This window comes from Mustelus asterias, chromosome 31, assembly GCF_964213995.1.
Source record: "Mustelus asterias chromosome 31, sMusAst1.hap1.1, whole genome shotgun sequence".
NCBI lineage: Eukaryota > Metazoa > Chordata > Chondrichthyes > Carcharhiniformes > Triakidae > Mustelus > Mustelus asterias.
Genome location: NC_135831.1, coordinates 8326830 through 8341930, shown reverse-complemented (window position 1 = coordinate 8341930; position 15101 = coordinate 8326830). Strand labels below are relative to the sequence as shown.

General features: G+C 54.1%; 1 protein-coding gene across 1 annotated transcript in view; it reads right to left on the bottom strand.

The window, feature by feature from the left end:
* Window positions 1-9447: 9447 nt before the first annotated feature.
* The window catches only part of LOC144481655 (insulin receptor substrate 1-like), a 59370-nt gene continuing 53716 nt past the window's right edge, over window positions 9448-15101 (bottom strand). The window contains exon 3 of the mRNA XM_078200786.1: window positions 9448-9521. Within this exon, the coding sequence (XP_078056912.1) occupies window positions 9448-9521 (74 nt within the window). The remainder of the gene's footprint in view (window positions 9522-15101) is intronic.

Sequence of the window (15101 nt, the reverse complement as noted above, 5' to 3'; positions counted from 1 at the left end):
GGGGAGTGTGTCAGTATTTACAGGGTGTCCCCAGGGAGTGTGTCAGTATTTACAGGGTGTCCCAAGGGAGTGTGTCAGTATTTACAGGATATCCCTAGGGAGCGTGTCAGTATTTACAGGGGGTCCCGGGGAGTGTCTCAGTATTTCCAGGGTGTCCCCGGGGAGTGTGTCAGTATTTAGAGGGAGTCCCCGGGGATTGTGTCAGTATTTACAGGGAGTCCCCGGGGAGTGTGTCAGTATTTAGAGGGAGTCCCCGGGGAGTGTGTCAGTATTTACAGGGAGTCCCCGGGGAGTGTGTCAGTATTTACAGGGAGTCCCCGGGGAGTGTGTCAGTATTTACAGGGAGTCCCCGGGGAGTGTGTCAGTATTTACAGGGAATCCCCGGGGAGTGTGTCAGTATTTTCAGGGCGTCCCCGGGGGGTGTGTCAGTATTTACAGGGGGTTCCCCGGAAGTGTGTCAGTATTTAGAGGGAGACCCCGGGGAGTGTGTCAGTATTTACAGAGGGTTCCCTGGGGAGTGTGTCAGTAGTTACAGGGTGTCCCCAGGGAGTGTGTCAGTATTTACAGGGTGTCCCCGGGGAGTGTGTCAGTATTTCCAGGGGATCCCCGCGGAGTGTGTCAGTATTTTGCAGGGTGTCCCCGGGGAGTGTGCCAGTATTTACAGGGTGTCCCCGGGTAGTGTGCCAGTATTTACAGGGGGCTCCCCGGGGAGTGTGCCAGTATTTACAGGGGGCTCCCCGGGGAGTGTGTCAGTATTTACAGTGGGGTCCCCGGGGAGTGTGCCAGTATTTACAGGGTGTCCCCGGGGAGTGTGTCAGAATTTACAGGGGGTCCCCGGGGAGTGTGTCAGTATTTACATGTTGTCCCCGGGGAGTGTGTCAGTATTTACAGGGTGTCCCCGGCGAGTGTGTCAGTATTTACATGTTGTCCCCGGGGAGTGTGTCAGTATTTAGAGGGAGTCCCCGGAGAGTGTGTCCTTATTTACAGGGGGCTCCCGGGTGTGTGTCAGTATTTAGAGGGAGTCCCCGGAGAGTGTGTCCTTATTTACAGGGTGTCCCCGGGGAGTGTGTCAGTATTTACAGGGGTCCCGGGGAGTGTGTCAGTATTTACAGGGCGTCCCCGGGGAGTGCGTCAGTATTTCCAGGGAGTCCCCGGGGAGTGTGTCAAAATTTAGAGGGAGTCCCCGGGGAGTGTGTCAGTATTTACATAGGGTCCCCGGGGAGTGTGTCAGTATTTACAGGGGTACCGGGGAGTGTGTCAGCATTTACTGGGTGTCCCGGGGAGTGTGTCAGTATTTACAGGGTGTCCCCAGGGAGTGTGTCAGTATTTACAGGGTGTCCCAAGGGAGTGTGTCAGTATTTACAGGATATCCCTAGGGAGCGTGTCAGTATTTACAGGGGGTCCCGGGGAGTGTCTCAGTATTTAGAGGGAGTCCCCGGGGATTGTGTCAGTATTTACAGGGAGTCCCCGGGGAGTGTGTCAGCATTTAGAGGGAGTCCCCGGGGATTGTGTCAGTATTTACAGGGAGTCCCCGGGGAGTGTGTCAGCATTTAGAGGGAGTCCCCGGGGAGTGTGTCAGTATTTACAGGGAGTCCCCGGGGAGTGTGTCAGTATTTACAGGGAGTCCCCGGGGAGTGTGTCAGTATTTACAGGGAGTCCCCGGGGAGTGTGTCAGTATTTACAGGGAATCCCCGGGGAGTGTGTCAGTATTTTCAGGGCGTCCCCGGGGGGTGTGTCAGTATTTACAGGGGCGTCCCCGGAGAGTGTGTCAGTATTTAGAGGGGCTCCCCGGGGAGTGTGTCAATATTTACAGGGTGTGCCCGGGGAATGTGTCAGTATTTTCAGGGTGTCCCCGGGGAGTGTGTCAGTATTTACAGGGGTTTCCCCGGGGAGTGGGTCGGTATTTACAGAGGGTCCCCGGGGAGTGTGTCAGCATTTTCAGGGGATCCCCGGGGAGTGTGTCAGTATTTTGCAGGGTGTCCCCGGGGAGTGTGCCAGTATTTACAGGGTGTCCCCGGGGAGTGTGTCAGTATTTACAGGGTGTCCCCGGGGAGTGTGTCAGTATTTACAGGGTGTCCCCGGGGAGTGTGTCAGTATTTACAGGGGTCCCGGGGAGTGTGTCAGTATTTACGGGGGGTCCCCGGGGAGTGTGTCAGTATTTACAGGGTATCCCTAGGGAGCGTGTCAGTATTTACAGGGGGTCCCCTGCGAGTGTGTCAGTATTTACATGTTGTCCCCGGGGAGTGTGTCAGTATTTACAGGGGGTCCCCGGGGAGTGTGTCAGTATTTACATGTTGTCCCCGGGGAGTGTGTCAGTATTTATAGGGAGTCCCCGGGGAGAGTGTCAGTATTTACAGGGAGTCCCCGGGGAGTGTGTCTGTATTTCCAGGGTGTCCCCGGGGAGTGTGTCATTATTTACAGGGAGTCCCCGGGGAGTGTGTCAGTATTTAGAGGGAGTCCCCGAGGAGTTTGTCAGTATTTACATGTTGTCCCCGGGGAGTGCGTCAGTATTTAGAGGGAGTCCCCGGAGAGTGTGTCCTTATTTACACGGGGCTCCCGGGTGTGTGTCAGTATTTACAAGGGGGTCCCCGGAGAGTGTGTCAGTATTTAGAGGGAGTCCCTGGGGAGTGTGTCAGTATTTACAGGGTGTCCCCGGGGAGTGTGTCAGTATTTACAGGGTGTCCCCGGGGAGTGTGTCAGTATTTACAGGGGGTTCCCCGGGGAGTGTGTCAGTATTTACAGGGAGGCACCGGGGAGTGTGTCAGTATTTACAGGGGGTTCCCCGGGGAGTGTGTCAGTATTTACAGGGGGTTCCCCGGGGAGAGTGTCAGTATTTACAGGAGGGTTTTTCCCTGGGGCGTGTGTCAGTATTTACAAGGGGGTCCCCGGAGAGTGTGTCAGTTTTTACAGGGTGTGCCCGGGGAATGTGTCAGTATTTTCAGGGTGTCCCCGGGGAGTGTGTCAGTATTTACAGGGGTTTCCCCGGGAGTGGGTCCGTATTTACAGAGGGTCCCCGGGGAGTGTGTCAGTATTTTCAGGGGATCCCCGGGGAGTGGGTCGGTATTTACAGTGGGTCCCCGGGGAGTGTGTCAGTATTTACAGTGGGTCCCCGGGGAGTGTGTCAGTATTTACAGGGTGTCCCCGGGGAGTGTGTCAGTATTTACAGGGGTCCCGGGAGTGTGTCAGTATTTACGGGGGGTCCCCGGGGAGTGTGTCCGTATTTACAGGGTATCCCTAGGGAGCGTGTCAGTATTTACATGTTGTCCCCGGGGAGTGTGTCAGTATTTACAGGGGGTCCCCGGGGAGTGTGTCAGTATTTACATGTTGTCCCCGGGGAGTGTGTCAGTATTTATAGGGAGTCCCCGGGGAGAGTGTCAGTATTTACAGGGAGTCCCCGGGGAGTCTGTCGGTACTTACAGGGAGTCCCCGGGGAGTGTGTCAGTATTTATAGGTAGTCCCCGGGTAGTGTGTAAGTATTTACATGTTGTCCCCGGGGAGTGTGTCAGTATTTATAGGGAGTCCCCGGGGAGTGTGTCAGTATTTACAGGGAGTCCCCGGGGAGTGAGTCAGTATTTCCAGGGAGTCCCCGGGGAGTGTGTCAGTATTTAGAGGGAGTCCCCGGGGAGTGTGTCAGTATTTACAGGGAGTCCCCGGGGAGTGTGTCAGTATTTAGAGGGAGTCCCCGGGGAGTGTGTCAGTATTTACAGGGAGTCCCCGGGGAGTGTGTCAGTATTTACAGGGAGTCCCCGGGGAGTGTGTCAGTATTTTCAGGGGGTCCCCGGGGAGTGTGTCAGTATTTACAGGGCGTTCCCCGGGAGTGTGTCAGTATTTAGAGGGAGACCCTGGGGAGTGTGTCAGTATTTACAGAGGGTTCCCTGGGGAGTGTGTCACTATTTACAGGGAGTCACCAGGGAGTGTGTCAATATTTACAGGGCGTCCCCGGGGAGCGTGTCAGTATTTATAGGGGGTCCCCCGGGAATGAGTCAGTATTTACAGGGAGTCACCGGGGAGTGTGTCAGTATTTACAGGGGGTCCCCGGGGAGTGTGTCAGTATTTACATGTTGTCCCCAGGGAGTGTGTCAGTATTTACAGGGTGTCCCCGGGGAGTGTGTCAGTATTTGCAGGCGATCCCTGTGGAGTGTGTCAGTATTTACAGGGGATCCCCGGTGTGTGTGTCAGTATTTACAGGGGGTCTCCAGGGAGCGTGTCAGTATTTACAGGGCGTCCCCGGCGAGTGTGTCAGTATTTACAGGGGTCACCGGGGAGTGTGTCAGTATTTACAGGGTGTCCCGGGGAGTGTGTCAGTATTAGCAGGGAGTCCCCGGGGAGTGTGTCAGTATTTAGAGGGAGTCCCCGGGGAGTGTGTCAGTATTTACAGGGGGTCCCCGGGGAGTGTGTCAGTATTTACAGGGTGTCCCCGGGGAGTGTGTCAGTATTTACAGGGGATCCCCGGGGAGTGTTTCAGTACTTACAGGGGATCCCCGGGGAGTGTGTCAGTATTTACATAGGGTCCCCGGGGTGTATGTCAGTATTTACAGGGTGTCCCCGGGGAGTGTGTCAGTATTTACAGGGTGTCCCCGGGGAGTGTGTCAGTATTTACAGGGGTCCCGGGGAGTGTGTCAGTATTTACAGGGTGTCCCCGGGGAGTGTGTCAGTATTTACAGGGAGTCCCCGGGGAGTGTGTCAGTATTTACAGGGGGTCCCCGGGGAGTGTGTCAGCATTTACTGGGTGTCCCGGGGAGTGTGTCAGTATTTACAGGGTGTCCCCAGGGAGTGTGTCAGTATTTACAGGGTGTCCCAAGGGAATGTGTCAGTATTTACAGGATATCCCTAGGGAGCGTGTCAGTATTTACAGGGGGTCCCGGGGAGTGTCTCAGTATTTCCAGGGTGTCCCCGGGGAGTGTGTCAGTATTTAGAGGGAGTCCCCGGGGATTGTGTCAGTATTTACAGGGAGTCCCCGGGGAGTGTGTCAGTATTTAGAGGGAGTCCCCGGGGAGTGTGTCAGTATTTACAGGGAGTCCCCGGGGAGTGTGTCAGTATTTACAGGGAGTCCCCGGGGAGTGTGTCAGTATTTACAGGGAGTCCCCGGGGAGTGTGTCAGTATTTACAGGGAATCCCCGGGGAGTGTGTCAGTATTTTCAGGGCGTCCCCGGGGGGTGTGTCAGTATTTACAGGGGGTTCCCCGGAAGTGTGTCAGTATTTAGAGGGAGACCCCGGGGAGTGTGTCAGTATTTACAGAGGGTTCCCTGGGGAGTGTGTCAGTAGTTACAGGGTGTCCCCAGGGAGTGTGTCAGTATTTACAGGGTGTCCCCGGGGAGTGTGTCAGTATTTCCAGGGGATCCCCGCGGAGTGTGTCAGTATTTTGCAGGGTGTCCCCGGGGAGTGTGCCAGTATTTACAGGGTGTCCCCGGGTAGTGTGCCAGTATTTACAGGGGGCTCCCCGGGGAGTGTGTCAGTATTTACAGGGGGCTCCCCGGGGAGTGTGTCAGTATTTACAGTGGGGTCCCCGGGGAGTGTGCCAGTATTTACAGGGTGTCCCCGGGGAGTGTGTCAGAATTTACAGGGGGTCCCCGGGGAGTGTGTCAGTATTTACATGTTGTCCCCGGGGAGTGTGTCAGTATTTACAGGGTGTCCCCGGCGAGTGTGTCCTTATTTACAGGGTGTCCCCGGGGAGTGTGTCAGTATTTACAGGGGTCCCGGGGAGTGTGTCAGTATTTACAGGGCGTCCCCGGGGAGTGCGTCAGTATTTCCAGGGAGTCCCCGGGGAGTGTGTCAAAATTTAGAGGGAGTCCCCGGGGAGTGTGTCAGTATTTACATAGGGTCCCCGGGGAGTGTGTCAGTATTTACAGGGGTACCGGGGAGTGTGTCAGCATTTACTGGGTGTCCCGGGGAGTGTGTCAGTATTTACAGGGTGTCCCCAGGGAGTGTGTCAGTATTTACAGGGTGTCCCAAGGGAGTGTGTCAGTATTTACAGGATATCCCTAGGGAGCGTGTCAGTATTTACAGGGGGTCCCGGGGAGTGTCTCAGTATTTAGAGGGAGTCCCCGGGGATTGTGTCAGTATTTACAGGGAGTCCCCGGGGAGTGTGTCAGCATTTAGAGGGAGTCCCCGGGGATTGTGTCAGTATTTACAGGGAGTCCCCGGGGAGTGTGTCAGCATTTAGAGGGAGTCCCCGGGGAGTGTGTCAGTATTTACAGGGAGTCCCCGGGGAGTGTGTCAGTATTTACAGGGAGTCCCCGGGGAGTGTGTCAGTATTTACAGGGAGTCCCCGGGGAGTGTGTCAGTATTTACAGGGAATCCCCGGGGAGTGTGTCAGTATTTTCAGGGCGTCCCCGGGGGGTGTGTCAGTATTTACAGGGGCGTCCCCGGAGAGTGTGTCAGTATTTAGAGGGGCTCCCCGGGGAGTGTGTCAATATTTACAGGGTGTGCCCGGGGAATGTGTCAGTATTTTCAGGGTGTCCCCGGGGAGTGTGTCAGTATTTACAGGGGTTTCCCCGGGGAGTGGGTCGGTATTTACAGAGGGTCCCCGGGGAGTGTGTCAGCATTTTCAGGGGATCCCCGGGGAGTGTGTCAGTATTTTGCAGGGTGTCCCCGGGGAGTGTGCCAGTATTTACAGGGTGTCCCCGGGGAGTGTGTCAGTATTTACAGGGTGTCCCCGGGGAGTGTGTCAGTATTTACAGGGTGTCCCCGGGGAGTGTGTCAGTATTTACAGGGGTCCCGGGGAGTGTGTCAGTATTTACGGGGGGTCCCCGGGGAGTGTGTCAGTATTTACAGGGTATCCCTAGGGAGCGTGTCAGTATTTACAGGGGGTCCCCTGCGAGTGTGTCAGTATTTACATGTTGTCCCCGGGGAGTGTGTCAGTATTTACAGGGGGTCCCCGGGGAGTGTGTCAGTATTTACATGTTGTCCCCGGGGAGTGTGTCAGTATTTATAGGGAGTCCCCGGGGAGAGTGTCAGTATTTACAGGGAGTCCCCGGGGAGTGTGTCTGTATTTCCAGGGTGTCCCCGGGGAGTGTGTCATTATTTACAGGGAGTCCCCGGGGAGTGTGTCAGTATTTAGAGGGAGTCCCCGAGGAGTTTGTCAGTATTTACATGTTGTCCCCGGGGAGAGTGTCAGTATTTACAGGGAGTCCCCGGGGAGTGTGTCAGTACTTACAGGGAGTCCCCGGGGAGTGTGTCAGTATTTATAGGTCGTCCCCGGGTCGTGTGTCTGTATTTACATGTTGTCCCCGGGGAGTGTGTCAGTATTTATAGGGAGTCCCTGGGGAGTGTGTCAGTATTTACAGGGAGTCCCCGGGGAGTGTGTCAGTATTTACAGGGGGTCCCCGGGGAGTGTGTCAGTATTTACATGTTGTCCCCAGGGAGTGTGTCAGTATTTACAGGGTGTCCCCGGGGAGTGTGTCAGTATTTGCAGGCAATCCCTGTGGAGTGTGTCAGTATTTACAGGGAATCCCTGTGTGTGTGTCAGTATTTACAGGGAGTCTCCAGGGAGCGTGTCAGTATTTACAGGGCGTCCCCGGCGAGTGTGTCAGTATTTACAGGGTGTCCCGGGGAGTGTGTCAGTATTTAGAGGGAGTCCCCGGGGAGTATGTCAGTATTTAGAGGGAGTCCCCGGGGAGTGTGTCCATATATACAGGGTGTCCCCGGGGAGTGTGTCAGTATTTACAGGGTGTCCCCGGGGAGAGTGTGTCAGTATTTACAGGGGGTCCCCGGGGAGTGTGTCAGTATTTACAGGGTGTCCCCGGGGAGTGTGTCAGTATTTACAGGGGATCCCCGGGGAGTGTGTCAGTACTTACAGGGGATCCCCGGGGAGTGTGTCAGTATTTTGAGGGTGTCCCTGGGGAGTGTGTCAGTATTTACAGAGGGTCCCCGGGGAGTGTGTCAGTATTTACAGGGGTTCCCTTGGGAGTGTGTCAGAATTTACAGGGGGTCCCCGGGGAGTGTGTCAGTATTTACCGGAAGTCCCTGGGGAGTGTGTCAGTATTTACAGGGGGTCCTGGGGGAGTGTGTCAGTATTGACGTGGGGTCCCTGCGGAGTGTGTCAGTATTTACGTGGGGTCCCTGGGGAGTGTGTCAGTATTTACGTGGGGTCCCTGGGGAGTGTGTCAGTATTGACGGGGTGTCCCTGGGGAGTGTGTCAGTATTTACGGGGGGTCCCGGGGAGTGTGTCAGTATTGACGGGGGTTCCCGGGGAGTGTGTCAGTATTTACGGGGGGTCCCGGGGAGTGTGTCAGTATTTACGGGGGGTCCCGGGCAGTGTGTCAGTATTTACGGGGGGTCCCTGGGGAGTGTGTCAGTATTGACGGGGGGTCCCGGGGAGTGTGTCAGTATTTACGGGGGGTCCCGGGGAGTGTGTCAGTATTTACGGGGGGTCCCGGGGAGTGTGTCAGTATTTGCGGGGGGTCCCGGGGAGTGTGTCAGTATTTACGGGGGTTCCCGGGGAGTGTGTCAGTATTTACGGGGGGTCCCTGGGGAGTGTGTCAGTATTTACAGGGGGTCCCCTGGGAGTGTGTCAGGATTGATGGGGGGTTCCTGGGGAGTGTTGGCTTCCCACCTCAGGAATGTGAACTGCTGAATATCTATAGATAGATGATCTATCTGCTGGATTAAAGAAATCGTGATGCTTTGGAGCCATAATTCAATGAAAAACCAAACTGTGTGCAGAATATTCAGACAAAAACAATTGCAGGAATTTTCCCGCCCCCCACCCCACCCCCCCCGCCTCCCCGCCATACCCCGGAGCCTCGTCAGTTCCCTTTGGTACCTACTGGAGAATGCCATTCCGCCCGCCTCGTCCGTCCCGATTCTGGGGCTCGCGAGATGGTAAATCCCCAGCCAATGACCTTCTTTCGGACACAAGTTGGGATCAATGTTGAGGTTTCCAGCACCATGGATGAATAAGTCGCCAGGTTCAGATGGAATGCGTTCTGGGATTGCTGAGGGCGGCCAAGGGGTGACTGAGCGGAGATTCTGGCCTCCCGTTGTGTCCTGGGAGGGCCTCTGAGGGGGGTTTGTTTCTCGCCCGTCGGGAGGTCTGAAATCCACTGCCCGAAAAAGGCGATCGAGACGGAAAGCCCACCCCCCCCCACCACCCCGCCCCAGCCAGAAAATTTGGAGACGTGCCCCAAGTGGGGACCGGCCGTAGATGCTGAGGTGGTGAAGGGCTAGAGAGAGGGCTGAGCAGCTAGGACAAGGACAATGGGCCAAATGGCCTCCTCCCAACGCTGTAAAACCCTGTGGGCCCAATGTTATGCGTTCAGGTGTGGGTGCGTCGCAATGACATCGCGAACCCGTGCAATGATTCAGTTGCAGGGCGCACGCAAGGATCAGAAGGACCCCTCGCCCACACTCTCGCACACAATTTAGCCCATTACGGGGACAAACGGACGCAATTCTGATCTGACTCTACGGTTGGTGAGTGGACTGACTGGCCTTGAGCTTTTAACTTCAACCGCGCCCCAGGGCGAGGCGAACTGTGCCGTGTGGGGACTGCGCGTGATTGGGCCGGCCAGAATCGCACGCTGCAAAGAACAAAGAGCAAAGAACAGTACAGCACAGGAAACAGGCCCTTCGGCCCTCCAAGCCTGTGCCGCTCCTTGGTCCAACTAGACCAATCGTTTGTATCCCTCCATTCCCAGGCTGCTCATGTGACTATCCAGGTAAGTCTGAAACGATGTCAGCGTGCCTGCCTCCACCACCCTACTTGGCAGCGCATTCCAGGCCCCCACCACCCTCTGTGTAAAAAACATCCCTCTAATATCTGAGTTATACCTCGCCCCTCTCACCTTGAGCCCGTGACCCCTCGTGATCGTCACCTCCGACCTGGGAAAAAGCTTCCCACCGTTCACCCTATCTATCCCCTTCATAATCTTGTAAACCTCTATTAGATCTCCCCTCATTCTCCGTCTTTCCAGGGAGAACAACCCCAGTTTACCCAATCTCTCCTCATAGCTAAGACCCTCCATACCAGGCAACATCCTGGTAAACCTTCTCTGCACTCTCTCTAACGCCTCCACGTCCTTCTGGTAGTGCGGCGACCAGAACTGGACGCAGTACTCCAAATGTGGCCTAACCAGCGTTCTATACAGCTGCATCATCAGACTCCAGCTTTTATACTCTATACCCCGTCCTATAAAGGCAAGCGTACCATATGCCTTCTTCACCACCTTCTCCACCTGTGCTGCCACCTTCAAGGATTTGTGGACTTGTACACCTAGGTCCCTCTGTGTTTCTATACTCCTGATGACTCTGCCATTTATTGTATAACTCCTCCCTACATTATTTCTTCCAAAATGCATCACTTCGCATTTATCCGGATTAAACTCCATCTGCCACCTCTCCGCCCAATTTGCCAGCAGTTTTGACGTCGATTTTGGAGATTGCTCCCTGGGGGGGTTGGTGGGGGTGGGGCTCCGCACGGCTGTCCTCCTGAGAGGGTACATTGGAAACACCAGCCCTGCCCCCTGCCTTTTCACGGTGCCAGCCCCCTCCCCCTCCCCTGCCTTTCGCACTGCGCGATTCACATTGAACGCCCGCTAATTTTGGTGGATCCAATTCAGGCGGGAGCTAGAAAATAAATAGCAGAACCATCAGGAGTATCGACACACAGAGAGATCTGGGAGCACAGGGTCCACAGATCCTTAAAAGTGGCAGCACAGGTGGTAAAGGTTGTGAAGAAAGTGTGTGGCATGCTTGTCTTCATCGACCGGGGCATCGAGTCTAAACGTTTGCAAATTATGTTACAGTTGTATAAAACATTGGTTCGGCTGCATTTGGAATACTGCGTCCAGTTCTGGTCGCCGGACTACCAGAAGGACGTGGAGGCTTTGGAGAGAGTACAGAGAAGGTTTACCAGGATGTTGCCTGGTATGGAGGGTCTTAGCTATGAGGAGAGATTGGGTAAACTGGGGTTGTTCTCCCTGGAAAGACGGAGGATGAGGGGCGACCCGATAGAAGTTTATAAAATTATGAAGGGCATAGATAGGGTGAACAGTTGGAAGCTTTTTCCCAGGTCGGAGGTGACGAACACAAGGGGTCACGGGTTCAAGGTGAGGGGGGGCACGGTTCAACACAGATATGCGGGGGACGTATTTTACACAGAGGGTGGTGGGGGCCTGGAATGCACTGCCAAGCAAGGTGATTGAGGCGGACACGCTGGGATCATTTAAGACTTATCTAGATAGCCACATGAACTGGGAATAGAGGGATACAAAAGAATGGTCTAGTTAGGAACACATGATCGGTGCAGGCTTGGAGGGCCGAAGGGCCTGTTTCCTGTGCTGTATTGTTCTTTGTTCTGCAGACAGGGTTTACCAGGATGTTGCCTGGTATGGAGGGTCTTAGCTATGAGGAGAGATTGAATAAACTGGGGTTGTTCTCCCTGGAAAGATGGAGGTTGAGGGGCGACCTAATAGAAGTTTATAAAATTATGAAGGGCATAGATAGGGTGAACAGTTGGAAGCTTTTGGGGATAAGATTATAAGATTATGAGGGGCATAGATAGGGTTGGAAGCTTTTTCCCAGGGTGGAATTGACAATTACAGGGGGCACAAGTTCAAGGTAAGGGGGGGAAGGTTCAGTGGAGATGTGCGGGGGATGTTTTTTTACACAGAGGGTGGTGGGGGCCTGGAATGCGCTGCCAAGTGAGGTGGTTGAAGCAGATACGTTAGCGACATTTAAGACTTATCTGGATAGGCAGATGAACAGATGGGGATAAAGGGATATAAAAGCGGTTGGTCTGGATCGGACAAGGGGATCGGCGCAGGCTTGGAGGGCCGAAGGGCCTGTCCCTGTGCCGTACTGTTCTTTGTTCTTGGTCTTTGCCTAATTCGCCAGCCAGAGTCAAATTGCGCTGGAGAGACCGGAACAGCCAAACACGTTTCACATCCCATTCCCGGTCCACCAAGTGTCTGTGCCGGACGGGCGGAAAATTCAGGCCCATCAGGATTAATGAGTGGCAGCCAGCTGGAATCTGCCGAAGGAAACCTATCTTTGAGGAATTTGATTGCACTCTTTGACAGAATCAGAGTCAGGGTCGATCAGGGTGTCACGGTTGACGTTGTGTATGTAGACTTTCCAAGGTATTGGCTGAAATGCCACATCATAGACTTTAGACCATAAGAAACGGGAACAGAAGCAGGCCATTCGGCCCCTCAAGCCTGTTCAACAATTAAACAGGATCATGGCTGAGTGTGTGGGCGCATACATGGCAAATAGAATCATAGCACCTTACAGTGCAGAAGGCCATTCGGCCCATCGAGTCTGCACCGATTGCAATCCCACCCAAATCCTATCCCCAAAACTCCATGCATTTACCCTAGCTAGTCCCCTCGACACTAAGGGGCATGGCCAACTCACTGAACCCGCACATCTTTGGACTGTGGGAGGAAACCCGAACACCCGGAGGAAACCCAAACAGACATGGGGAGAACGTGCAAACTCCGCACAGTGACCCAAGCCGGGAATCGAACCCAGGTCCCTGGCACTGTGAGGCAGCAGTGCTAACCCACTGTGCCCCCGTGCCGCCCGTAATGCAGTATAGTTTGGATAAATGTGAGGTTATCCACTTTGGTAGCAATAATAGGAAGACAGATTATTACGTGAATGGGTGTAAATTGAGAGAAGTGGATACTCAACGAGACTTTGGAGACCTCGTGTATCAGTCGCTGAGAGTAAGCGTGCAGGTACAGCAGGCAGTAAAGAAGGCAAATGGTATGTTGGCCTTCATAGCGAGAGGATTTGAGTATCGGGATAGGGATGTTTTGCTGCAATTGTACAGGGCGTTGGTGAGGCCACACCTGGAGTATTGTGTGCAGTTTTGGTGTCCTTATCTGAGGAAGGATGTCCTTGCTATCGAGGGAGCACAGCGAAGGTTTACCAGGCTGATTCCTGGGGTGGCAGGTCTGTCATATGAGGAGAGACTAAGTCGGTTAGGATTATATTCACTGGAGTTTAGAAGAGTGAGAGGGGATCTCATAGAAACTTATAAAATTCTAACAGGGTTAGACAGGGCAGGTTCAGAAAGAATGTTCCCGATGGTGGGGGAATCCAGAACTAGGGGTCATAGTTTGAGGATAAGGGGGAAACCTTTTAGAACTAAGATGAGGAGAAATTTCTTCACCCAGAGGGTGGTGAATGTGTGGAATTCACTCCCACAGAAAGTAGTTGAGGCCAAAATGTTGTGTGATTTCAGGAAGAAATTAGATTTCGCTCTTGAGGCTAAAGGGATCGAGGGATATGGTGGGGGGAAGGGGGGAATCAGGATATTGATCCGATGATCAGCCATGATCATAATGAATGGTGGAGCAGGTTCGAAGGGCCGAGTGGCCTCCTCCTGCTTCTAGTTTCTATGTTTCTGTGATCCGACACATTCCTCGCGTCCACTTTCCTGCCCTTTCCCCGTCACCCTTGATTCCCTGACTGGTCAAAAACCTGTCCATCTCAGCCTTAAATGTATACAAGGGTCGGAATATTTTCCCCGGAATCGGAGCAGAAGGGAATTCTCCGTTGGCCCCGGGCGGGATTTTACGAGCCTCGCTCGAGCGAGGTCGGAATATTAAGGGTAAGACGCTTGGCAGTGTGGAAGATCAGAGGGATCTTGGGGTCCGGGTTCACAGGACGCTCAAAGCGGCGTCGCAGGTGGAGGCTGTGGTTAGGAAGGCGTATGGAATGCTGGCCTTCATCAATAGAGGAATTGAGTTTAGGAATCGGGAGATAATGCTGCAGCTGTATAGGACCCTGGTCAGACCCCACCTGGAGTACTGTGCCCAGTTCTGGTCGCCTCATTACAGGAAAGATGTTGAAGCCATTGAAAGGGTGCAGAGGAGATTTACAAGGATGTTGCCTGGATTGGGTGGCATGCCTTATGAGGATAGGTTGAGAGAGCTGGGTCTTTTCTCCTTGGAGGGGCGAAGGATGAGAGGTGACCTGATAGAGGTGTGTAAGATGTTGAGAGGTATTGATGGAGTGGATTCTCAGAGGTTTTTACCCAGGGCTGAAATGGTTGCTACAAGAGGTCACAGGTTTAGGGTGCTGGGGAGTAGGTACGGAGGAGATGTTAGGGGTAAGTTTTTCACTCAGAGGGTGGTGGGTGCGTGGAATCGGCTGCCGGTAGTGGTGGTGGAGGCGGATTCGATAGGGTCTTTTAAGAGACTTTTGGATAAGTTCATGGAAGTTAGTAAGATAGAGGGTTATGGGTAAGCCTAGTAGGTAGGGACATGTTCGGCGCAACTTGTGGGCCGAAGGGCCTGTTTGTGCTGCAGCTTTTCTATGAGCTATGTTCTATATCCCACCCACGGACTCCGGCCCCCCCATAGCTCTCTGTGCCAAGGAGTTCCAAAGACTCTCACCCCTCGGAGAGAAGAAATTCCTCCTCATCTCAGTCTTCAACTGGGCACCCCTTTATTCTGAGACCGTGCCCTCTGACCCGAGCAATGTTAAGGCCCATGGAATTATGGGGGAAAATGGCAGCTTGGTTGGAACATTTTCAGAGCATAGTGGTGAACAATTTTGGGTCGCGGAGGGGGGATTGGGGGAATAATATGAAAAGAGTTCCCCGGATGCAGGGGGGACCGGGGGGGCGGGGGGTGTCATGGGGGGAGGGGGGTGTCATCCAAAGAACAAAGAACAGTACAGCACAGGAACAGGCCCTTCGGCCCTCCAAGCCCGCGCCGATCATGATGCCTAAAATAAATCCATATGCACTTACAGAGTCCGTATCCTTCCATTCACATCCTATTCATGTATTCGCCGAGTTGCCCCTTAAATGACACTATCGTACCCGCTCCCCCCCCACCCCACCCCCACCCCACCCCACCCCCCCCCCCCCCCCCCCCCCTCCCCCCGGGCAGCGCGTTCCAGACACTCACCACCCTCTGTGTAAAAAACTTACCTCACACATCTCCTCTAAACTTTCCCCACGCACCTTAAACCTATGTCCCCGAGTACTTGACTTTTCTACCCTAGGAAAGAGCAGATTACTATCCACTCTGTCCATGCCACTCATAATCTTGTAAACCTCTATCAGGTCACCCCTCAACCTCCATCGTTCCAGTGACAACAAAACCGAGTTTATCCAACCTCTCCTCGGAGCTAATACCCTC